The sequence below is a fragment of the Stigmatopora argus genome, chromosome 19, assembly GCF_051989625.1.
Source record: "Stigmatopora argus isolate UIUO_Sarg chromosome 19, RoL_Sarg_1.0, whole genome shotgun sequence".
Taxonomy (NCBI): domain Eukaryota; kingdom Metazoa; phylum Chordata; class Actinopteri; order Syngnathiformes; family Syngnathidae; genus Stigmatopora; species Stigmatopora argus.
The window spans coordinates 1,200,370-1,226,500 of record NC_135405.1 but is presented as its reverse complement, the minus strand read 5'-3'; the positions used below and the strand labels follow the sequence as shown (position 1 = coordinate 1,226,500).

At 50.1% G+C, this 26,131-nt stretch overlaps 1 protein-coding gene across 3 annotated transcripts in view; it reads right to left on the bottom strand.

Annotated features, from left to right (window-relative positions):
* Positions 1–26,131, bottom strand: part of rad51 (RAD51 recombinase) — a 109,301-nt gene that overhangs the window by 73,724 nt on the left and 9,446 nt on the right. For all 3 annotated transcript variants that reach the window (XM_077586614.1, XM_077586613.1, XM_077586612.1), the window contains exons 3-4: positions 21,339–21,476; positions 5,182–5,299 (exon numbers count right to left, since the gene is read on the bottom strand). In XM_077586614.1, coding sequence (XP_077442740.1) covers positions 5,182–5,299; positions 21,339–21,476 — 256 coding nt within the window. The remainder of the gene's footprint in view (positions 1–5,181; positions 5,300–21,338; positions 21,477–26,131) is intronic.

The following is a 26,131-nucleotide window of genomic DNA, read 5'->3' as shown; positions in this document are numbered from 1 at the left end:
ATATCCACACTGACACACAGACTCCCATATATATACACACTGACACACAGACTCACATATATATACACACTGACACACAGACTCATATATATATACACACTGACACACAGACTCACATATATATACACACTGACACACAGACTCACATATACACACTGACACACAGACTCACATATATACACACTGACACACAGACTCACATATATACACACTGACACACAGACTCACATATACACACTGACACACAGACTCACATATATACACACTGACACAGACTCACATATATACACACTGACACACAGACTCACATATATATCCACACTGACACACAGACTCCCATATATATACACACTGACACACAGACTCACATATATATACACACTGACACACAGACTCACATATATATACACACTGACACACAGACTCACATATACACACTGACACACAGACTCACATATATACACACTGACACACAGACTCACATATATACACACTGACACACAGACTCACATATACACACTGACACACAGACTCACATATATACACACTGACACAGACTCACATATATACACACTGACACACAGACTCACATATATACACACACTGACTGACTGACACACTTACTGACTGACACACTTACTGACAGACACACTGATTGACAGACACACTGACTGACTGACTGACACACTGAACTGACTGACACACTGACTGAACTGACTGACACACTGACTGGCTGACTGACACACTGACTGGCTGACTGACACACTGACTGGCTGACTGACAAACTGACTGGCTGACTGACAAACTGACTGGCTGGCTGACACACTGACTCACTGGTTGGCACACTGACTGACTGGCTGACACACTGACTGACTGGCTGACACATTGACTGACTGGCTGACACACTGACTGACTGGCTGACACACTGACTGACTGGCTGACACACTGACTGACTGGCTGACACACTGACTGACTGGCTGGCTGACACACTGACTGACTGGCTGACACACTGACTGACTGGCTGATAGACTGACTGACACACTGACTGACAGACTGACTGACACACATACTGACAGACTGAGAATACCTGTCAACCTCTGCCGATAACTGCCCTTATAAATGATTATGATTCCCCTTACAAACCCCCAAAACCCCTTTTTTGACACACTGACTGACTGACACACTGACTGACTGACACACTGACTGACAGACACACTGACTGACTGACACACTGACTGACTGACACACTGACTGACTGACACACTAAATGACTGACACACTGACTGACAGACACTGACTGACTGACACACTGACTGACTGAGACACTGACTGACTGACACACTGACTGACTGACACACTGACAGACTGACACACTGACTGACTGACACACTGGTTTTAGAGACTTCAGCTTGCTACCAACAGCTTTGTCAGGAACTGCAACATTATTTTCATCACGGAAACTGTTGGAACTATTGTAAATAAATTATCCTGCTTCTGGGTTAGAGTGTGAAAATGCTTGCTCATATAATTTAGGGCGCCCTGGCCTGCAGGAAGTTTCACCTTATTCAACAAAGAGGAACGGCTCCAGGGGTCAGGCGCCCGTTTGAACTATTGTGTGAAGATTACGGGAGAAGGGGAAAGAGAATGTAAGTGTTACCTTGAAGGAACATGTGGTCATGCAACAAACCCTTTTCAACTGGGATACAACCCCCTTTTTCCCTTTATCAGCTTGAAACTTCATGTAACTAGGGCACTCCCGAAACACAATAAAAGACAAGGCGAGCGGAGACTTCCTCAGAGTGTGGCGGGAGCAATGTGACAGAGCAGTCTCTGGGCACTCTCCTTGCAAGTAAAAACTAACTCAATTCTCTGTGTCTTCCTTCTTTCAGATTGGTGATACAAATCATTGGTGTTTAAACCTGACAGAAACGTGGCGACACCTGCAAATCCCCGACGCCACGGTATTGCTAGCTATCTGGACACTATTCCGAAATGAGTGTTCGAAAGAATTATCAGGGGAAAGCAGGGGGGCGTATGACTTCGCGTGTACCTACACAAAGAATGGTGCTGCAACAGTAGAATCATTAACACTCACTGCTCCCCGGATTTAGAGCTCTTGGCAGTACGGTGCAGGCCCTTCTATCTACCTAGAGAGCTAATGATTGTCATTGTAATGGCTGTTTACATCCCACCGGATGCTAACGTTAGCATTTAGCCTCCTGCTAGCGGCTGTAAACAAACAGCAGCTTGACCATCCCGATGGAGTCTTTATTGTCGCTGGTGACTTCAACAAAGCATGTTTAAAGACTGTTCTGCCTAGGTTCATCCAGTATGTGAAGTGTCACACCAGAGGAGATAAAACTCTAGACCATGTTTATTCTAATATCAAACATGCTTATAGAGCCACACCCCTCCCTCACCTTGCTGGATCAGACCATCTCTGCCTGTCCCTCACCCTCGCATACACCCCACTCCGGAGGCTCACAAGGCCACAAATAAAGATAATAAAAACATGGCCCAAGGACGCCCTTTCTCAGCTGCAGGACTGTTTTTCCCGCACCATTTGGGAACTTTTTGAACACCACAACCTCCAGGACTACACGGACACTGTACTTACCTACATCAAAAACTGCACGGACAACGTCACAGTTAATAAACGGAAACAGGTTTTTCCTAACCAAAAACCCTGGATGACCAGTGAGACACAGGCACTCATCAAATGCCGTAACACCGCCTTCAGGTCAGGGCACATGTTACAATACAGCGCTGTCAGAGCAGACCTGAAGAGAGGCATTAAAAAGGCCAAAGCAGCATCTACAAGGAAAATTAAGGAGCACTTCACAGAAAATAACCCAAAGAAGATGTGGCAGGGAATACGAAACATTACCAATTACAATGACAATATTAAGGTGTCTGTTAACACAGATGCCTCACTAGCAGAGGAACTGAACAATTTATTTGCCCGCTTTGAGACTGACAAATCAGACCCGGTCTCAACACATCCACCACCACCCTGCAGCAGTACACTGGAGCTTCAGGAACATGAAGTGAGACAGGTACTGCGGACTGTGAACAACAGGAAGGCTGCTGGCCCTGACGGAGTACCTGGGAAGGTGCTCAAAGCCTGTGCTGACCAGCTGAGTGGTGTTTTCACAAAGATCTTCAATTGTTCCCTGCAACAATCCATCATCCCATCCTACCTGAAATCTGCCACCATTATCCCTGTCCCTAAAAAAGCCAACCATTGACAGCCTGAATGATTATAGGCCTGTTGCACTTACGCCTGTGATCATGAAGTGCTTTGAAAAGTTGGTCGCCTGACATATCAGGGATACAATCCCTCCCTCAGTTTACCCTCATCAGTTTGCCTATAGAGCAAATAGGTTCACTGAGGACGCCATCGCCGTAGCTCTATACACAGCACTGAGCCACCTGGAGCACCATGGGAACTACGTGAGGATGCTTTTCATTGACTATAGCTCGGCCTTCAACACTATAATACCGGGACATTCTGGCTGACAAACTCTCCCACCTTGGACTATCCTCTTCCATCTGCTACTGGATTAAGAACTTCTTAACCAACCATCCACAAACTGTTAGACTTCGTCCCAACCTCTCTTCCTCTTTTACACTGAGCACTGGCTCCCCTCAAGGCTGTGTACCGAGTCCTCTTCTGTACTCCCTGTACACATACGTCTGTACACCGACCCACCAGTCTAACTCCATCATCAAAATTGCCGATGGCACCAGTGTGGTCGGACTCATCTCAGGGGGATGAGTCTGCTTACAGAGATGAGGTCAACAAACTGTTTCTGTGGTGTTTGGCGAACAATCCCACACTAAACACCACGAAAACTAAAGAAATAATCCTGGACTTTTGCAAACAGCACAGATCTGGCCCCACTCCTCATAAATGGAGTATGCGTAGACAGGGCCAGTCCTTCAAATTCCTGGGGGTCCACGTCACGGACAAGCTCTCCTGGTCTATCAACACCACGGCAGTGGTGAAGGCCCAGAAACGACTCCATTTCCTGAGGGTACTCAGGAGGAACAACTTGGACACTAAGCTTCTGGTAACCTTCTATAGAGCCACTGTGGAGAGCATACTGGCATACTGCATTACAGTGTGGTACGCTTGAAGCACGGCAGCAGACAGAGAGGCCATGCAGAGAGTGATCAACAATGGCCAGAAGATCATCGGGTGCTGTCTGCCCTCACTGGATTACATTGCCAGCCCTCGCTACCTCAGCAGAGCCAGGAACATTGTAAGGGACCAATACCACCCTGGTCACAACCTGTTCCAGCTGCTGCCCTCTGCCAGACGCTACAGGTCTCACAAAGCACGGACAAATAGACTTAAGGACAGTTTTTTCCCCACAGCCATCAGGACTCTGAACTTGCGTTAGCACGACACACAATCCTTTCTGTGCAATAACTTCGGGGTGTGACTTTTTATACTTTTATATTACTATTTATGTTTTTTTACTGGGAAACTGCACTTTGTGGAGTAGCACCACCAATTTCGTTATATGCAGCTGTGTATGACAATAAAGCCTTTTGAATTTGACTGACACACTGACTGACTAACACACTGACTGACTGACACACTGACTGACTAACACAGACTGACTGACACACAGACTGACTGACACAGACAGACTGACTGACACACAGACAGACTGACACACAGACAGACAGACAGACTGACTGACACACAGACACTGACACACTGTCACACTGACTGACAGACACACTGACTGATACACTGACTGACTGACACATTGGCTGACTGACACATTGACTGACTGTCACACAATGACTGACTGACACAGACTGACTGAAACACTGACTGACTGACAGACACACTGACTGACAGACACACTGACTGACAGACACACTGACTGACAGACACACTGACTGACAGACACACTGACTGACAGACACACTCATTGACTGACACACTCATTGACTGACTGACTGACACACTGGCTGACTGACACACTGACTGAATGACAGACAGACAGACTCGTGATGGCGTCATGGCGTTTCGTCTTTGTCATCTTGCAGTTTCGTGCATGCCGTCTTTTTATGCACATATAAGCTGTACCCACGATTCAGTCATCATTTTTTTGGTCCGACAATCAGCTTATATGCGATTAAATATGGTAAATATTTACAAACCATGTAGGAGTTTGTCCAATTCCTTAGAACCTGTGGAGATATGGATGATTTCTGCTCTCCTCTGGTGAAACTCAGTAGCTGTAGTAAAGCCCATAGGCACAAGCTTGGCAGATTCCAACTGAAAACAGCAAATTGTTTTGGAGTTAGTCGAATGAAACAATAATCAAAAAGAGCCTGATGCAAAAATCAAATTACAGACGCTCCCCTACTTACGAACATTCAACTTACGAACAACGGTACATACGAACATGTCTGCAAATTGCGTTTATGTCATAAATGTTCGTAAGTTCGATTTTGTATTGCGCACCTTTTTCCGAGTAGTGCTTCTTTCCGCCGCTAATACCGATGCCTGGCGCTGTGAGCTCAGCTCACCCAGCATCCACCTTCCTCTGGGTACTCGGATGATTCGCCTAAAGACGTTTCGCCGACGGACGTTTGACAGATGGACAGGTCGCCGAATGGACGTTCCACCGAACGGTCATTCGGCCGAACGGAGGTTTCGCGGAAACGGGATTCGCGCGCTTGCCCCGCCCCCGGATCGTGTGTGTACAAGTTTTTCAACCTCGGCCCGTGGGCCATATACGGCCCGTTAGGATTTTTTAATTGTCCAAATTATAGTAAAAATCAATGATTCATTTCCCTTTGCCGCTCATCACTCTCAATTTATTAGTCTACCGTCAATGGCAGCCCGGGAATAAGCACTCTTGGGCGGGCATGTCAGCTCAGTTCTTAAAATGGCCGACAAGCGACAACGTCTAGCTCCGTTGCCTCACAACGCGCATCGGATATCTAGTCTGTATACACGATACCTATGGGAATACCAAGCAAAAAAAAAAGGAAAACGACGAAGAATATGTGAATTTCCTTTGTCTTCTTTTAAATAAAATACTAGTATAAAATACAATACTAGTATTGTATATACAAATACTAGTATTTAATCATTAAACGCTGTTTTTGGCTGGATTTGACCGAATTTGAGAGCATTTTGACCCGTTTGGCGAATGGTCGTATATAGACGTTTTTTTACCTTATCGCGACATCATCGCGACATTTTACCGAGGAATTCACTTCCCTGGGGTCAGGTTCTAATGTCCAAAGAGCTCCATAATCATTACATTTATTATTACTAAATCATTTATATGTAGTAGACATGCACCTGCTTATGGCAGGTGTGATACTGGTGTGCCCATAGCGAGCAATGATGATGTTACTCACACTGGTACTCAGTGTGCTCAGGGAAAAATTAGAGGGAACATTGTTCAGGGGGTATTTACTTTTTCACGGAAGGCCAGACTAGTTTGTAACATTGACTCTCACTCACTCGCGGCTCTGGAACGAGGCTGAGGTTCATCTTCATAGTCTTCTTCAGGAGCTTAGCCATCCTAAAAGGTCTTGGCTTTGGTTCTAATCAAGTTGGCATCCAAAGGAGTCATCATCCCCCGATACGGCATTCTCCATCTTAACAGTGATTTTATTCCTCATGGTTACCAAATGTTCATTTCTTCTTTCCTTCTTGATGTAATGCAGATTCATTTATGATGCATTTGATGTTGCAGAACATTTAAGAGGCATTCTCAACGCCGAATCAAAATCCATTGAAGGGTGTATTTGAAGACATAAGAAAGTTCAGTTCAAGAAAGTACCGTAAAAAGACTTGGTGTGCAGAACTCTGGCCAGCGTGCATCACCATCAGCAAAACTGCCGATAACCACAGCGTTGGCGGCTCCCCAGCTGTCTACATTGTTGAGTCAGCATGAAGATAACCCTGAGCCTCCCATACATAAGCTCGCCTGTTCTTCACACCGAGACCTTCAATGAGATAGAAGCCATTGTTTGTCTCGCATTGACGGACGGTCACATAGCGCTGTTTCTTAAACTCGAAAAGTTGTTGTCCCATTTCTGCCTCTGCTTCCATTTTTTACCTATTGGACCATTTGGACAAATACGCGAGTGAACAATCAACGGACTTTCACTCAACACCATACAATGCTCTGTGCACGATGCGAAATGTATGTACTGTAATTCGAAGAGAAGCCACGACGCTGTTTGTATTATCGTTTGTTTGTATTCCTAGTGGTTACCATTCGCTTGATACACTTGGAAATTTATGCCGCAATGGCGTGCTAGTCCTTTAGTATATGTAGCAACGTCATTTTCATCACGTCTCATTTTTTTGGGCTACTTGGATGCCTTAGATGGCCCAGGACGCTGAGAAGGCATTTGCAACGGCGACTCAAAATTCAAACAAAGCTGGAATAGGCTCGGCGATTGCGCGTTGGGAAATTCACTCGCAACAAAACAGGAAAAGGCAATATGTCCTCCTCGGCGTTTTATGTTATTCAGCACGTAATTCTTCTTCTATGGAGAAATGTCGCTTCTTCTTCTGCGGTGAGTGCCACCCATTTCAGCACCGTAGAAGAAGCGGATCCTTGACATCCGCCATTTTTTATCCCGTCTTCCGCTTGCGAGTTTCAGCATGAATTTTGACATTTTTTTCTGAATCTGTTGAAACGATTTTGCTGGTTGAAACTTCATTCTCCAATTGAAATGACATTTTGAATTACAATAATTTCACACCTATAAGGCGCACTTAAAAGTGTAAAATTAAAATGGTCGATGCGCCCAATCGGTCGGTGCGTTTTGTCTTTTTCAATTCTTCCACCAAGGTGCTGTTCTATTAGAGGTGCCGTTCAAATAGAGGTGCCGGTCAAAGAGGTTTTACGGTATTTCAAATTTTCTATGACGCTGACCGCTTGAGTGACTGATTTTATTTCTTGCCAACACACTACTTATTGAGATCAACCCAGTCGAGATTCACCCTAAAAATAGCCTCCCGCGTATTCCAAGTTTTACGGTAAATCCATTCAAAACGTCCTAGGTGAGTGGCAAGGCATTTGACCTCTGTGCGCTCGTAGCGCTTTTAACCCTCAAAAATCTGCTATTTTGCTAAAGAAATGTTTGACACGTTGCGAACATTTGGCCAACAATATGAAGTGCCAGGGAAATCATAGTGTCTCACACACAATTTCCAACACTATAACAAAGTAAAATAAATATTAGACATACAGTGGTACCTCGACATACGAGTGGCCCGACATGCGAGAAATTTGAGATACGAGTAAAATTTCGGGCAAATATTTATCTTGAGATAAGAGAAATTTTGTCATACGAGCAGAGAACGGACGTGAGAGGCTCCTCATAAGAACATCATGGGCACTGTCTTTCTCCCCGCAACTCCCTCGTGTATTGTATCTCTGGTCGCAGCTCCCTCTTGTAATGTCTCTGCGAGCACTGGGCGGAGCGTTGCATTTTTTCAGGGTTTTTTTCCCGTTAGTCATTGCGAATGGCGAAGCGATCGCTAATACGACAGTTATATATACTACATGTTGGCAAGTGGTGGTGCGTTATCCTATTGTGAGGAGATTTGTGTGCATAATTTTCTGGATATTTTGAAGGGAATACAAAAGCAAACTACCATCGATAGGTTGCATGTGAAACTCGGGGTGGAGGCGGGGCAAACAGAGCCAACCTGGCCGGGAGAAGAAAGGTATAAAAATGTAAAACAAAATTAGAATTAAGTTTAGTGTAAGGTTAGATTAAACTTATTTTTGAGTTTGTCTGCATCGTAATCCAAGTTCATCTAAATTTGTTTATGTTATCTGACTTTGTGTCTGATGTTATCAGACTTCAAACATAATACAGACACCTGCCACCTCCAGAAGTTCTCCGACGACACCGCTATTGTTGGACGAGTGATGGACGGGAACGACCTAGAGTACAGGGGAGTCATCACAGCCTTTGTTGACTGGTGTAGGCAAAACCACCTCTACATCAACACCAGTAAGACAAAGGAAATGGTCATACCTTTCTTCTTCCGGGTTGGCGCTATGTGTCCCGCCTCCACCCTGACTTTCAGATGCAACCTATCGAGGCTTGTTTGCTTTTATATTCCCTTCAAAATATTCCGAAAATGCACACAAATGTCCTCACAATAGGATAACGCACCACCACTTGCCATCGAGAAGTAGTATACACGGCATTCGCACTGACTAACGAAAAAAAACACTGAAAAAAAATGCAACGCTCCGTCTGCCCAGTGCTCGTAGAGACTTTACACGAGGAAGTTGCGACCAGAGAGACATTACACGAGGGAGTTGCGACCAGAAAAGACAGGGCCCATGATGTTCTTATGAGCCTCTAGCGTCCACTGTATGCTCGTAATCAAAATTTGTCTCGTATCTCAAGATAAATATTTGCCTGAAATTTTACCCGTATCTCAAATTGCGCGTATGTCGGGGCACTCATATGTCGAGGTACCACTGTATACCCCAGAAAGCCACCACACGAGAACAAAATCTAAAAATGGCTTTTGCAGACAAAGGACTAGATGACAGCATGCATGACTACAAAGAGGAGTGCCAACATTGTGGCTGCAATAAGAAATCTCAGCATGCAATGGCTACTTGTTACTGCTACTTAAAACCTGTGTTAAATGATTTTCTGTAGTTTCTGACATTTGTTGGGATAGATTCCAGCACCCACCGCAACCCTTGTAAAGATAAGCGGTATGGACAATTGATTGAGTGAATATAATTAAACAGTTCTACTTCATATATTAGAATATATTCTAACTATGTTACTGGTTAAATTGGTTCAACAGGCGACAAGCTTCTTTTATTAACAGAATATGAAGTGTACATTTTCGCAAATGAGTGTGAAGTGGTCAGAATAAGAATAAGCAGCTCCAAATCCGAGCTGTCGGAAAAAGGTGGCATGCCCTCTACAGGTCAGGAATGAGGTCCTTCCGCAATTTGGGGATTTTTAGTACGCCCCACTGGGAGACGTCCAGGGTGCCGAATTCGGACATTTTTGTTTGATCCATTTAATAAAGGGGAAATACAGATTAATGAAAATATACACGCAAATATCTAACATTATAACCGTAGGCAAATTTCCATCGTTAGCTCCCTGTGCAGGTTAATGTTAATGCAAGACAAAAATCAATGGCAAGGCAATGGTAAGGAGGAGAACAAAACAAGACAAAAAGACTGGAAAGCAGCATAGAAACGAGACATTCACAAATAGAACTGATCTAGGGCAGTGTTGTGATCACAATGTTTATTCATCCAGCAGCCAGGCTTTAAGATGATTGGCAAAGCAGTTCAGAAATGGGAGTACTTGCATATTGTTTGATATTAAGTAGGTATGTGAGGCATGAACAGAGGTGGGGGAGACAACAGTTGGAACCTTCACGAGGTGTCTCCCGAGAGGCCGCCCGCCGCGGCCTGCGAATCCAACACAACCACCCAGAGCTGCCACCCAGGAACATGGCGCCCTATGTTTTTCATCCAGCCGGAGATGTCCGCCCTGCCCCACACCTCCGGTTACTCCTCCTAAGGGCAGGCGACGTCGAGGAGAACCCGGGACCTTCCTGCCCGGGATGCTCTAAGACGATCCGTCGTGACTTCACCCCACTGGTCTGCAACGCTTGCCGACGAAATTTCCACAGGAACTGTAGCGGCCTGACCCGAACCCAGATAAAGAGTCATCAAGGCTTTCTCTGCGGATCCTGTTCCGGAAATGCCGTTGTGCCGTCACTTCCGCGCACAGTTTACGTGGGACCGAAAGAAAAATGCTGTGTCTGCAAAATCTCCTTCTCCCCTACCATCTCCCCCATCCCCTGCTCGCACTGCCCCAACAAATCCCACCGCTCTTGCTCTGGACTACCTCGCTCCCAAACTAATGCAAACTGGCTATGCCCGACCTGCTCACCACCCCTGACACAACAATCCAAACAGCCATAACAATACAACAACCTATAAACGCAAACTGCCCCACCTGTAATAACAAATTAATCGTTTCACGCTCTCCCCTGACATGTAGATCCTGCAAACGTGGATTCCACCTCAAATGTGCCCCAGAAACCAGACACGCTTTAACCATACTTCGCAGGAACAATAACTGGTGCTGCCAGAGCTGTCTGAACCTGAAACCCTCCCACCCTCAACAACCCACAGATAGGAATTACCGATCTACCGGAGGCACGGAAAGCCGGTCTCACCATCCTTCAATGGAACTGTGACTACCTGGCGACCAAGACTACCGAACTGAAAGAGGTGACGGCACGTCTAAAAATTGACATCCTCCTCCTCCAGGAAACAAAACTGGGACTCGAAGACCCAACGCCTCAGCTCGACGGTTATAACGTGATTCGCCAAGACCGTGAGGGCTCAGGCACAAAACAGCGACGAGGCGGGGGTCTCCTTGTCTACCTGAGATGCGGCATCCCCTACTCCAGCCTTCCAGCGTCCCCATCAGGCCCCCTCGAACTCCAGCATATCCACATTCCCATCGCCCGCAGGCGGCACCTCTCACTGGTCAACGCCTACATCCCCCCGGCGACATCGGATTATTGCCCAAGATTTCTCCTGGTTAAACTGGCTCCCCACGGAGCATGGCCTGACCTGCGGGGATTTCAACGCGCACCACCCGACCTGGGATATACTTGCCAAGACAGATCCCAGGGGTAACGCAATCCATCAATGGGTCGATGACCATGACCTAACTCTTCTTAATGACGGCGTGTGGACACGGACTGCCAGATACCAACAAGGACCAGGCATGAGTGCCCCCGACCTAACGATTGCTGACCCCACCACGGCCGAACATCTGCAATGGGAACCCATCGACGAGATGACCTCCGACCACAGACCGATTCTGTTTAGGTGGAACCGTGCTCTCCGTGTCGAATGCCAACAAAGAAGAGTACGACCCAACTTCTCGAAAGCTGATTGGAAGAGGTATCGTACCATCCTCATGGATTGCCTACCCGTAATCTCTGCAGCAGCCACAGCCCCGGAAAAACTCTCCCTCTTAGTGCAACACATGAAAGAGGCAGCAGCACTTACAATACCGGTCAAAGTTATCCGCCAGAAGGAGCTCCCATGGTTGACACAGGACCTGAAGGACCTCATCCGCGAAAGGAATCGACTACGTCGAGACCTCCAACAAAATAGGAAAGAATGGATAGCACTCTGTCAACAGATCAAACAAAAAACCACTGAAGCGAAAAGGAACGCATGGCGCTTACACCTCGCCAAGATCGCCGAGACAAGATCTACGGGACAAGCCTGGTCCTTAGTAAAATCCCTCGCACCAAAACACAACAATCTGGCGAGTCCCTGGCCTACAAGAACAAGGAGTATGTGAGTGACCGAGCCAAGGCAACAGCATTTATCAGGGAATATGCCTCGGTCAGCGGACGCAAGAGTGACAAGCGGAGCAGACGAGCAGTGCGTTCTCTACGTACAGCTACCCGCAGACTGCTCGGCTCACCGCGACAAGTCCTCGAGCTCCCGTTCACCGATACTGAACTGCAGACAGCGCTGTCCCAACTTAAAGCGGGTAAGGCAGCTAGACCCGACGACATAGCCCCGGACCTTCTAAAAAATCTTCCGGCAAACATCCTTCCCGAACTACTCCATATCGTCAACACCAGCTGGCTAGAGGGCTGGTGTCCACAAGCTTGGCGAGTGGCTACCATCATCCCTTTCCTCAAAAAAGGGAAGTCACCAAAGGACGTTGGGAACTACAGATCAATCGCCCTCACCTCTACGCTTAGCAAAACGATGGAAAGGCTCATCGTGAACCGTCTCGCCTGGTGGTTGGAAGATAAACAGCTTCTCAGCCACTGGCAAGCCAGTTTTCGAAAGGGAAGAAGCACGACGGACCAGGCCCTGCGACTGTCGCAGTTCATCTCTGATGGCTTCCAGTCGACTCAACGACAACGCACGCTTGCAACATTCTTTGACTTCAGCAAGGCATTCGACCAGGTATGGAGAACAGGTCTCTTACAAAAAATGGCAGACCTGGGGGTCCCCTACCGCTTCATCAGATGGATCGCCAACTGGCTCACAAATCGCACAGCCAGGGTCAGGATCAACAATACCATCGGCAGGAGCAGAACCTTCAAAGAAGGGCTCCCCCAAGGCTCGGTCCCGTCACCCCTCTTATTCATCATCTACAATGAATAAGAGGGGTGACGGGACCGAGCCTTGGGGGAGCCCTTCTTTGAAGGTTCTGCTCCTGCCGAGGGGTCACCAAACTACGGCCCGCGGGCCGGATCCGGCCCGCCGGCACATTTGGACCGGCCCTCTGAACAATACCAGAGACGCTATGTTTATTTTATTTTTATTTATTTTTAATTTTTATTTTTTTTTGGGGGGATGCAGCCCGCCGGCAAATTTGGACCGGCCCTCTGAACAATACCAGAGACGCTATCGGATTTATTTTCCTATTTGGCCTTGAAGACTGGGACGTTTTAATCTTGTGTTTGGTTCATTGCACCCCTGCTGAGCCCACAAATCATCCCAGTGAAGCGGGCCTTCGCATTGCTCATTTGGTGACACGCGCGGGGAGAGTGTTTGCCTTTGATGCATGCGGGCATTCCACCGTTGCATGCGTGAGTGTTAGCGAGACATCTGGACGATTGCAGGTGAGGGCGGAGCCCTGGTACCATCGCTATTGCGATGCTATTCAAGCATATAAAAACTGTGCAACCTGAACCTGTTTGAGAACGGAATAATGGCGAAAAGGTTAGTTAAGAGAAAAATTGATTCAGAATGCAGGGTATTTAACCTGCAGTGGACAAACGATTATTTTTTTGTTCAATGCAAAGAAAAGGCTGTTTGTCTCATCTGTCAAGAGACGGTGGCAGTATTCAAAGAATACAATCTTCGCCGGCACTACGAATCCCGTCACAAGGACAAGTACGATAGCGTGCAAGGCCAAATAGGAGCAGACAAACTCTCAAAGCTAAAAGTTGGACTATTATCTCAGCAGACTACATTTCTACGCCAAGCTCAGCTGAACCAGGCATCCGTTCGGGCCAGCTTTAGGGTTGCTAAACTGATAGCAAGCAACGGTAAGCCTTTCACTGACGGAGTTTTTTAAGAAATGTATGGATGTTGTCGTGGAGGAAGTGTGTCCCGAGAAGAAAGATGCATTTAATGCCGTAAGTCTGTCGGCGAGTACAATCACCAGACGCGTTGAAGAAATCGGGAATAATGTCTATGCCCAGCTGCAGCAGAAGACGAAAGAATTTGACTTTTTTTCATTAGCACTGGATGAAAGCACGGACGTGCAAGACACAGCGCAACTGCTCATTTTTATTTGTGGAGTTAGCGCAAACTTTGAGATATGCGAGGATCTGGCAGCCCTCCAAAGTCTCAAAGGGACCACAACGGGAGAGGATATTTTTGACAAAGTGTGCCAAACCATGGAGAAGTTGGACCTGGACTGGTCAAAGCTGGCTAGCATCATGACTGACGGGGCTCCTAGCATGGTGGGCGAAACTCGCGGTTTAATAGGACGCATGAACCGTGAGTTGGAAAAAAGGGGTCTCACCGCCCCGCTACGAGTCCACTGCCTAATTCACCAGCAAGCACTGTGCTGCAAAGTGTTGACGTGGGATTCTGTAATGAAGGTTGTGGTGTCGTGCATAAACTTCATCAGGGCAAAGGGACTTAAACACAGGCAGTTCCAAGAATTCCTGTCTCTCCAAGAGTCTCTCTCTCTGTGTGCCTCTCTCTCTCCCCGTGTGCGTGTGTCTCTCTCTCTCTCTCCCCGTGTGCGTGTGTCTCTCTCTCTCTCTCCCCGTGTGCGTGTGTCTCTCTCTCTCTCTCCCCGTGTGCGTGTGTGTCTCTCTCTCTCCCCGTGTGCGTGTCTCTCTCTCTCCCCGTGTGCGTGTCTCTCTCTCTCCCCGTGTGCGTGTCTCTCTCTCTCCCCGTGTGCGTGTCTCTCTCTCTCCCCGTGTGCGTGTCTCTCTCTCTCTCCCCGTGTGCGTGTCTCTCTCTCTCTCCCCGTGTGCGTGTCTCTCTCTCTCCCCGTGTGCGTGTCTCTCTCTCTCTCCCCGTGTGCGTGTGTCTCTCTCCCCGTGTGCGTCTCTCTTCCCGTGTGTGTCTCTTCCCGTGTGCGTGTGCCTCTCTCCGTGTGCGTGTGTCTCTCTCCCCGTGCGTGTGTCTCTCTCCCCGTGTGCGTGTGTCTCTCTCCCCGTGTGCGTGTGTCTCTCTCGCCGTGTGAGTGTGTCTCTCTCCCCGAGTGAGTGTGTCTCTCTCCGTGTGTCTCTCTCTCTCTCTCCGTCTCTCTCTCTCTCTCTCTCTCTCTCTCCGTGTGTGTTTCTCTCTCCGTGCGTGTCTCTCTCTCTCTCCGTGCGTGTCTCTCTCTCTCTCCGTGCCGGTCTCTCTCTCTCTCCGTGCCGGTCTCTCTCTCTCTCCGTGCCGGTCTCTCTCTCTCTCCGTGCCGGTCTCTCTCTCTCTCCGTGCGTGTCTCTCTCTCTCTGTGCGTGTCTCTCTCTCTCTCCCCGTGTGCGTGTCTCTCTCTCTCTCCCCGTGTGCGTGTCTCTCTCTCTCTCCCCGTGTGCGTGTCTCTCTCTCTCCCCGTGTGCGTGTCTCTCTCTCTCCCCGTGTGCGTGTCTCTCTCTCTCCCCGTGTGCGTGTCTCTCTCTCTCCCCGTGTGCGTGTCTCTCTCTCTCCCCGTGTGCGTGTCTCTCTCTCTCCCCGTGTGCGTGTCTCTCTCTCTCTCCCCGTGTGCGTGTCTCTCTCTCTCTCCCCGTGTGCGTGTCTCTCTCTCTCTCTCCCCGTGTGCGTGTCTCTCTCTCTCTCTCCCCGTGTGCGTGTCTCTCTCTCTCTCTCCCCGTGTGCGTGTCTCTCTCTCTCTCTCCCCGTGTGCGTGTCTCTCTCTCTCTCTCCCCGTGTGCGTGTCTCTCTCTCTCTCTCCCCGTGTGCGTGTCTCTCTCTCTCTCTCCCCGTGTGCGTGTCTCTCTCTCTCTCTCCCCGTGTGCGTGTCTCTCTCTCTCTCCCCGTGTGCGTGTCTCTCTCTCTCTCTCCCCGTGTGCGTGTCTCTCTCTCTCTCTCCCCGTGTGCGTGTCTCTCTCTCTCTCTCCCCGTGTGCGTGTCGCTCTCTCTCTCCCCGTGTGCGTGTCGCTCTCTCTCTCCCCGTGTGCGTGTCGCTCTCTTCCCGTGTGCGTGTCGCTCTCTCTTCCCGTGTGCGTGTCGCTCTCTCTCCCCCCGTGTGCGTGTCGCTCTCTCTCCCCCCGTGTGCGTGTCGCTCTCTCTCCCCGTGTGCGTGTCGCTCTCGCTCTCCCCGTGTGCGTGTCGCTCTCTCTCTCCCCGTGTGCGTGTCCCTCTCTCTCTCTCTCCCCGTGTGCGTGTCCCTCTCTCTCTCTCTCCCCGTGTGCGTGTCGCTCTCTCTCTCTCTCCCCGTGTGCGTGTGTGTCTCTCTCTCTCCCCGTGTGCGTGTCTCTCTCGCTCCCCGTGTGCGTGTCTCTCTCTCTCCCCGTGTGCGTGTCTCTCTCTCTCTCCCCGTGTGCGTGTCTCTCTCTCTCTCCCCGTGTGCGTGTCTCTCTCTCTCTCCCCGTGTGCGTGTCTCTCTCTCTCCCCGTGTGCGTGTCTCTCTCTCTCTCCCCGTGTGCGTGTGTCTCTCTCCCCGTGTGCGTCTCTCTTCCCGTGTGCGTCTCTTCCCGTGTGCGTGTGCCTCTCTCCGTGTGCGTGTGTCTCTCTCCCCGTGCGTGTGTCTCTCTCCCCGTGTGCGTGTGTCTCTCTCGCCGCGTGAGTGTGTCTCTCTCCCCGTGTGAGTGTGTCTCTCTCCGTGTGTCTCTCTCTCTCTCTCCGTCTCTCTCTCTCTCCGTGTGTGTTTCTCTCTCCGTGCGTGTCTCTCTCTCTCTCCGTGCGTGTCTCTCTCTCTCCGTGCGTGTCTCTCTCTCTCTCTGTGCATGTCTCTCTCTCTCTCCCCGTGTGCGTGTCTCTCTCTCTCCCCGTGTGCGTGTCTCTCTCTCTCCCCGTGTGCGTGTCTCTCTCTCTCCCCGTGTGCGTGTCTCTCTCTCTCCCTGCGTGCGTGTCTCTCTCTCTGTGTGCCTCTCTCTCTCCCCGTGTGCGTGTGTCTCTCTCTCTCTCTCCCCATGTGCGTGTGTCTCTCTCTCTCTCCCCGTGTGCGTGTGTCTCTCTCTCTCCCCGTGTGCGTGTCTCTCTCTCTCCCCGTGTGCGTGTCTCTCTCTCTCCCCGTGTGCGTGTCTCTCTCTCTCCCCGTGTGCGTGTCTCTCTCTCTCCCCGTGTGCGTGTCTCTCTCTCTCTCCCCGTGTGCGTGTCTCTCTCTCTCTCCCCGTGTGCGTGTCTCTCTCTCTCCCCGTGTGCGTGTCTCTCTCTCTCTCCCCGTGTGCGTCTCTCTTCCCGTGTGCGTCTCTTCCCGTGTGCGTGTGCCTCTCTCCGTGTGCGTGTGTCTCTCTCCCCGTGCGTGTGTCTCTCTCCCCGTGTGCGTGTGTCTCTCTCCCCGTGTGCGTGTGTCTCTCTCGCCGTGTGAGTGTGTCTCTCTCCCCGTGTGAGTGTGTCTCTCTCCGTGTCTCTCTCTCTCTCTCTCCGTCTCTCTCTCTCTCTCTCTCTCCGTGTGTGTTTCTCTCTCCGTGCGTGTCTCTCTCTCTCTCCGTGCGTGTCTCTCTCTCTCTCCGTGCGTGTCTCTCTCTCTCCGTGCGTGTCTCTCTCTCTCTCTGTGCATGTCTCTCTCTCTCTCCCCGTGTGCGTGTCTCTCTCTCTCCCCGTGTGCGTGTCTCTCTCTCTCCCCGTGTGCGTGTCTCTTTCTCTCCCCGTGTGCGTGTCTCTCTCTCTCCCCGTGTGCGTGTCTTTCTCTCTCCCCGTGTGCGTGTCTCTCTCTCTCCGCGTGTGCGTGTCTCTCTCTCTCCCCGTGTGCGTCTCTCTCTCTCTCTCCCCGTGTGCGTGTCTCTCTCCCTCTCCCCGTGTGCGTCTCTCTCCCTCTCCCCGTGTGCGTGTGTCTCTCTCCCCGTGTGCGTGTGTCTCTCTCTCCCCGTGTGCGTGTGTCTCTCTCTCCCCGTGTGCGTGTGTCTCTCTCTCCCCGTGTGCGTGTCTCTCTCTCTCTCCCCCCGTGTGCGTGTCTCTCTCTCTCTCCCCCCGTGTGCGTGTCTCTCTCTCTCCCCCCGTGTGCGTGTCTCTCTCTCTCCCCCCGTGTGCGTGTCTCTCTCTCTCCCCGTGTGCGTGTCTCTCTCTCTCCCCGTGTGCGTGTCTCTCTCTCTCTCCCCGTGTGCGTGTCTCTCTCTCTCTCCCCGTGTGCGTGTCTCTCTCTCTCTCCCCGTGTGCGTGTCTCTCTCTCTCTCCCCGTGTGCGTGTCTCTCTCTCTCTCCCCGTGTGCGTGTCTCTCTCTCTCTCTCCCCGTGTGCGTGTCTCTCTCTCTCTCTCCCCGTGTGCGTGTCTCTCTCTCTCCCCGTGTGCGTGTCTCTCTCTCTCCCCGTGTGCGTGTCTCTCTCTCTCCCCGTGTGCGTGTCTCTCTCTCTCTCCCCGTGTGCGTGTCTCTCTCTCTCCCCGTGTGCGTCTCTCTCTCCCCGTGTGCGTGTCTCTCTCTCTCCCTGCGTGCGTGTCTCTCTCTCTGTGTGCCTCTCTCTCTCCCCGTGTGCGTGTGTCTCTCTCTCTCTCCCCGTGTGCGTGTGTCTCTCTCTCTCTCTCCCCGTGTGCGTGTGTGTCTCTCTCTCTCCCCGTGTGCGTGTCTCTCTCTCTCCCCGTGTGCGTGTCTCTCTCTCTCCCCGTGTGCGTGTCTCTCTCTCTCCCCGTGTGCGTGTCTCTCTCTCTCCCCGTGTGCGTGTCTCTCTCTCTCCCCGTGTGCGTGTCTCTCTCTCTCTCTCCCCGTGTGCGTGTCTCTCTCTCTCTCCCCGTGTGCGTGTCTCTCTCTCTCCCCGTGTGCGTGTCTCTCTCTCTCTCTCCCCGTGTGCGTGTGTCTCTCTCCCCGTGTGCGTCTCTCTTCCCGTGTGTGTCTCTTCCCGTGTGCGTGTGCCTCTCTCCGTGTGCGTGTGTCTCTCTCCCCGTGCGTGTGTCTCTCTCCCCGTGTGCGTGTGTCTCTCTCCCCGTGTGCGTGTGTCTCTCTCGCCGTGTGAGTGTGTCTCTCTCCCCGTGTGAGTGTGTCTCTCTCCGTGTGTCTCTCTCTCTCTCTCCGTCTCTCTCTCTCTCTCTCTCTCTCTCTCCGTGTGTGTTTCTCTCTCCGTGCGTGTCTCTCTCTCTCTCCGTGCCGGTCTCTCTCTCTCTCCGTGCCGGTCTCTCTCTCTCTCCGTGCCGGTCTCTCTCTCTCTCCGTGCGTGTCTCTCTCTCTCTCCCCGTGTGCGTGTCTCTCTCTCTCTCCCCGTGTGCGTGTCTCTCTCTCTCTCCCCGTGTGCGTGTCTCTCTCTCTCTCCCCGTGTGCGTGTCTCTCTCTCTCTCCCCGTGTGCGTGTCTCTCTCTCTCCCCGTGTGCGTGTCTCTCTCTCTCCCCGTGTGCGTGTCTCTCTCTCTCCCCGTGTGCGTGTCTCTCTCTCTCCCCGTGTGCGTGTCTCTCTCTCTCCCCGTGTGCGTGTCTCTCTCTCTCCCCGTGTGCGTGTCTCTCTCTCTCCCCGTGTGCGTGTCTCTCTCTCTCTCTCCCCGTGTGCGTGTCTCTCTCTCTCTCTCCCCGTGTGCGTGTCTCTCTCTCTCTCTCCCCGTGTGCGTGTCTCTCTCTCTCTCTCCCCGTGTGCGTGTCTCTCTCTCTCTCTCCCCGTGTGCGTGTCTCTCTCTCTCTCTCCCCGTGTGCGTGTCTCTCTCTCTCTCTCCCCGTGTGCGTGTCTCTCTCTCTCTCTCCCCGTGTGCGTGTCTCTCTCTCTCTCTCCCCGTGTGCGTGTCTCTCTCTCTCTCTCCCCGTGTGCGTGTCTCTCTCTCTCTCTCCCCGTGTGCGTGTCTCTCTCTCTCTCTCCCCGTGTGCGTGTCTCTCTCTCTCTCTCCCCGTGTGCGTGTCTCTCTCTCTCTCTCCCCGTGTGCGTGTCTCTCTCTCTCTCTCCCCGTGTGCGTGTCTCTCTCTCTCTCTCCCCGTGTGCGTGTCTCTCTCTCTCTCTCCCCGTGTGCGTGTCTCGCTCTCTCTCTCCCCGTGTGCGTGTCGCTCTCTCTCTCCCCGTGTGCGTGTCGCTCTCTCTCTCCCCGTGTGCGTGTCGCTCTCTCTTCCCGTGTGCGTGTCGCTCTCTCTTCCCGTGTGCGTGTCGCTCTCTCTTCCCGTGTGCGTGTCGCTCTCTCTTCCCGTGTGCGTGTCGCTCTCTCTCCCCCCGTGTGCGTGTCGCTCTCTCTCCCCCCGTGTGCGTGTCGCTCTCTCTCCCCGTGTGCGTGTCGCTCTCGCTCTCCCCGTGTGCGTGTCGCTCTCTCTCTCCCCGTGTGCGTGTCCCTCTCTCTCTCTCTCCCCGTGTGCGTGTCCCTCTCTCTCTCTCTCCCCGTGTGCGTGTCGCTCTCTCTCTCTCTCCCCGTGTGCGTGTCGCTCTCTCTCTCTCTCCCCGTGTGCGTGTCGCTCTCTCTCTCTCTCCCCGTGTGCGTGTGTCTCTCTCTCTCCCCGTGTGAGTGTGTCTCCCTCCCCGTGTGAGTGTGTCTCCCTCCCCGTGTGAGTGTGTCTCTCTCTCTCCCCGTGTGAGTGTCTCTCTCTCTCCCCGTGTGAGTGTGTCTCTCTCTCCCCGTGTGAGTGTGTCTCTCTCTCCCCGTGTGAGTGTGTCTCTCTCTCCCCGTGTGAGTGTGTCTCTCTCTCCCCGTGTGAGTGTGTCTCTCTCTCCCCGTGTGAAGTCTCTCTCCCCGTGTGAGTGTGTCTCTCCCCGTGTGAGTGTGTCTCTCCCCGTGTGAGTGTCTCTCTCCCCGTGTGAGTGTCTCTCTCCCCGTGTGAGTGTCTCTCTCGCCCCATGTGTGTCTCTCTCTCCCCATGTGTGTCTCTCGCCCCGTGTGTGTGTCTCTCGCCCCGTGTGTGTGTCTCTCGCCCCGTGTGTGTGTCTCTCGCCCCGTGTGTGTGTCTCTCGCCCCGTGTGTTGTCTCTCGCCCCGTGTGTTGTCTCTCGCCCCGTGTGTTGTCTCTCGCCCCGTGTGTTGTCTCTCGCTCCGTGTGTTGTCTCTCGCTCCGTGTGTGTCTCTCGCCCCGTGTGTGTCTCTCTCGCCCCGTGTGTGTCTCTCTCGCCCCAAGAGAGACACAAATTAGGAAACAACTTCTGAACGAAATTTTGTCAATCGAGGTACGGGTGTATTAATTACCATTAAGTATTAGCAAATAGATTAATTTCATTACATTTTAATGAGTTTCTGCCCCACATCTGAATATTTTTTAAACAATTCTGTTTCAAGAAATGGAAACTTACAATTATTTTATCAGCCTTGACTTCACTGATGCCTTTAATGTTAAGCAACTCCTTCTTCGGGGCATAGGCCACTGCCTCAATGGTATGGAAACCAGCATCCTCCAGTTTCTTGATGTCACTCACACCTATTCCACATTGCTGTAGAGGAGAAAGAAGTGTAAATTGTTATTCGTCAGAAGCACTTCAGTCTTTCTCTATACGAGAATAAGAATATTGACCCATAACATTATGATACCACAGATCTGTTTCCTTAAAAAAAAAGACCTAGTTTTTTTTTTTTTAATCTCAGAGCCATTGACAGCTTTCTCAGATATACTCTTAAGACATAAATTTACTTATATTTTCCCTTTTTTCATGGACACTATGACCTCACGAGAATTTATTTTTATTAATTTGTACAACGTGGCGGCTTTTTCACTTATATCCTTCTCTTCTTTATTTTTCTAAAAGTGAAACCCGGATGTCTTAGGTCAGGGATGGCCAAACCGGTCCTCGAGGGCCGCTGTGGGTGCAGGTTTTTGTTCCAACCGATCCAGCACAGACATTTTGACCAATGAGATTTCTGAAGAAAACAAGAAGCACCTGACTGCAATCCACTGATTGCACTTGTAGGACACCCGATTGGTGAAAAGGTGTCATCTTGATGGGTTGGAATGAAAACCCGCACCCACTGCGGCCCTTTGTGGAATAGTTTGGACACCCCTGTCTTAGGTCTTTTCAGGATAGCACTTGGTTTAGCAACATGCTACAACACGCTTGCATTCCAGAAAACTGCGATCACTTCCTGTGTCTCCATTTTAACTGCACGGCGAAACCCATTAACATTAAAATCGTTCCTTCCATCTGAATTACAAAAGAACGCCACAGTGTCGTTTCATTAATGCTGCAATTGCATGCTATTCATTTAGCATATTAAGGAACATCAATATTTAAGAGGCATTTTCAACGGCGGCTCAAAAGAAATACACAAAAGTCAGTCACAACAAAAGAGAAAATGGCAAGACGCAATCTAGGCACTGTAGGAATGATATTTGGAGCAGCTATTCTCCCTCTGTTGTGAATACATTCTTTGGCGCAGAGAGATGAAGTGCTGTCCTGACCTTTGCCATTTTTCACCGCCATTTTTCCATCTGTCTTCTGGTTACGTTCAGCGTATATTTCGACATTTTCATGAACTTTTTTTTAATATGCCTAAAAAACGCAAAGAATTGTTGAAGCTGTAATATTGTAGGGAATAGTGTACTAAAGAATGAAGCATTAAATTAGTGTTGGGTTGACTTCCTCCAAGCAGTACAGAATCTGCAGTAAGCATTTTATGAAAGATAAGTTTGTTAACAGTAACATAAAAAAATGGCTTTTGTGCTGGTAGAAAGGACAGACACTGTCACAACCATTCATCAATATTATAATCGCTATTACATTAACTGTTGGAAACCCTGACATTAACCTCCATAAAATTGGACAATATGTTGAGTGAATTATCGAAAGTACAGTGGTACCTCGAGATACGAGCTTAATCCGTTCCGGGACTGAGCTCGTATGACAAGTTTCTCGTAACTTGAGGGGAAGTTTCCCATTGAAATGAATGGGAAACAAATTAATTCGTTCCAACTCGCTGAAAAAAACACCAAAAACAGGATATTGGATTGAAAAAAATGTTTTATTTCTTATAATTCGCCATATATTGACAAAGTAATCAATAACGAGTGGTTTAATAGAAATAAAGTGTTTAATCTAACTAAAATTGGGCGGATTTCGCCGAGGGGAGAGGGGCACAAAAGGGGCGGGGGGCTTCGGGTTTTTTTTCCACACAACGCACTCGTAAACGGAACAAACACTCCACCCTCACGTTCGCTATCGATGGGCTGTTTGCTGTCGTACTATTCCCTTCAAAATATTCCGAAAATGATGCACACGAATGTCCTCACAATCGGATAACGCACGACCACTTGCCAACGAGCAGCAGTCTTTTATCAGCGATCGCCCCGCTGCTCATGGGAGCTTCGGGGGCGCTGGCTAGCGGCTCCTTTTAGCTTGTAGCATCTGTGTTCGCATCCCCTCGAACGGCGCCTATGATAGAGTTGCTACCGGGGATGCTGTTGCGAGCCAGTGCCCCCGATGTTCTTATGAGCAGCCAACGAGCAGAGTCTTTTATCAGCGATCGCCCCGCTGCTCATGGGAGCTTCGGGGGCGCTGGCTAGCGGCTCCTTTTAGCTTGTAGCATCTGTGTTCGCATCCCCTCGATCGGCGCCTATGATAGAGTTGCTACCGGGGATGCTGTTGCGAGCCAGTGCCCCCGATGTTCTTATGAGCAGCCAACGAGCAGAGTCTTTTATCAGCGATCGCCCCGCTGCTCATGGGAGCTTCGGGGGCGCTGGCTAGCAGCTCCTTTTAGCTTGTAGCATCTGTGTTAGCATCCCCTCGAACGGCGCCCATGATAGAGTTGCTACCGGGGATGCTGTTGCGAGCCAGTGCCCCCGATGTTCTTATGAGCAGCCAACGAGAAGTAATATAATACTCCTCGTATTAGATAAAAATAACAGGAAATGCAGCAGCTGAGCTGTGCACGAGTATACTTCATTACCCAGAAAGCCCTCCTTTCCCTGCGCATGCGCGTTGTGCGTTTCCTGGTCTGATTAACTCATCCGGTGCTCGTAAATATTGTTATACACGAAAGATATGCAAAAAAAAAAAAATGCCATGGCCACCTGGCTTGGTCGCATCACGAAATTTTGACCGCATCACGGGCGAATTATTCGATCGAAATTTCCCCCGTAAGACGAGCATTTTGTATGATGAGCGGTCATATGACGAGGTACCACTGTACTATGCTATACTCGACACTGTATTAATCATATACAAATACGGATAAAATACCATTCTGCTGCAGACAGAACAATGTTGGCGATTTTCATCTGCGTTGGTGTCGGTTCAGAAGAGTATTCTGGATCAGATGGTTCAAACATCAGTTGGATTGTCTCATCTCATTTTTTGAACCACTTTATCCTCATTAGGGTCGCAAGGGGTGCTGGACCCTATCCCAGCTGACTCCGGGTCAGCCGATCGCAGGGCACAAGGAGACGGACAACCATGCACACTCACACCCATAACCTAGAGGTAATTTAGAGTGTCCAATCAGCCTACCATGCTTTTTTTTGGAATGTGGGAGGAAACCGGAGTATCCGGAGGAAACCCACGCAGGTCCGGGAAGAACATGCAAACTCCACACAGATGATGTGAAGCTCGTTGCTCCCCGGAGCGACTACGAGGACCTGCGTAGGTGCCTTCATCATGTGTGGAGTTGGTCGAACCTGTGGGACCTGCGGCTCAATATCACGAAATGCAGTCATCTGGCTATTGGGGCTCCTCCTGATTCACCTCTTGACTTTGAACCGGGACGCCTGGAACTGGAACGAACTCAACGGTGCAAAGATCTGGGCATCATTGTCGACGACATGTTCAAACCAACGGCCCAATGCATCCAAGCAGCCAACAAAGCTCGCGGAGTTCTGTTCCTAATGTTCCGGTCCTTTGCCGTCATCACAGCAGACATCTTCCTTCCGTTGTATGTTTCCCTGGTGAGGCCCATTCTCGAGTATGGGATCCAAGCCGCATCACCGTACCTCGCCAAGGACATCCAGCATCTGGAGCGGGTCCAGAGGCTTGCAACGAGGATGGTCCGCGGCCTCAGGCTATTGTCCTACGAGGAAAGATGCCAGCGACTCAACCTGCCGACCCTTGAGGCTAGGCGTCTGCGAGGGGACCTAATACTGGCCTACAACATCCTCCACGGCATCTACAGCGTGCCCCGCGACCTCTTCTTCACGCCCGCACCTGATCGTGGTCTGAGGGGTCATCCGTGGAAGCTGTACCCTCGCGGGTTCCGGTTGAATCGGCGGAAGGCGGCTTTTTCAGTGCGCATCGCCGGTCCTTGGAACCGGCTTCCGCAGGGTGTGGTCGAGAAGCCGACGGTCGCCCAGTTCAAGCGGGCTCTGGATGACTTTTTGGCCGTGAACCAGTGACTACACCGCGTTTGTTGCACATTTCTTGTGTCTTGTTACATGGCCCTTAGCCTAGTGCTTTTTTTTTTTTTTTGCCAAATAAATTGAATTGAATTGAATTGAGATGAACATTACCTGGATTTGAACCCAGGACCCCAGAGCTGTGAGGCCGACGCACTCACCACTCCGGGCCGCCACCGGTTGGATTGTAGGAAATATAAAAAACTAGTAAATTTCCTATTTAAATGTCACAAAATTCACACCATCGCTACGGCTTCCACCATCTTGATTCAACTGTACGGTAAATCGGAAGAATTCGATAACACAAGTGCATTGTGAATCATCCGAGTTACAGGTTCTGACAAATGATTCGTCTTGTGCAACTTCAGCGTGGCAATCGATTGGAATATATTGCATAGGTGGTCTCAATCGCTTTAACATTTTCGTTTTTTTTTTTTCCCATAAGGGAAGTATATATTATTAAGGCTGACTAAACCACCACTCTTTTGTTTTGAAACAAACCCTGAGCTGCCCACTTAGGTGCCTGAACGAAAAGAAACAATATCATTTTTTAATGAAAACAACAGGAAAACAGGAAATTTATAACACAGACACTCACAGAACTCCATTGCTTCTTATTCGACAAAATATCCCATGTTGACGCCGTCTCCAAAAGGGCCGACATTTGCACATTGCACAACATGCAAGAGTGGGTAAGGGACCAGCTGAAAAACTTGGTGTTGTGGAAATTTGAATTTGCCAATAAATGATCAACAAATTAGACTTTGGTCA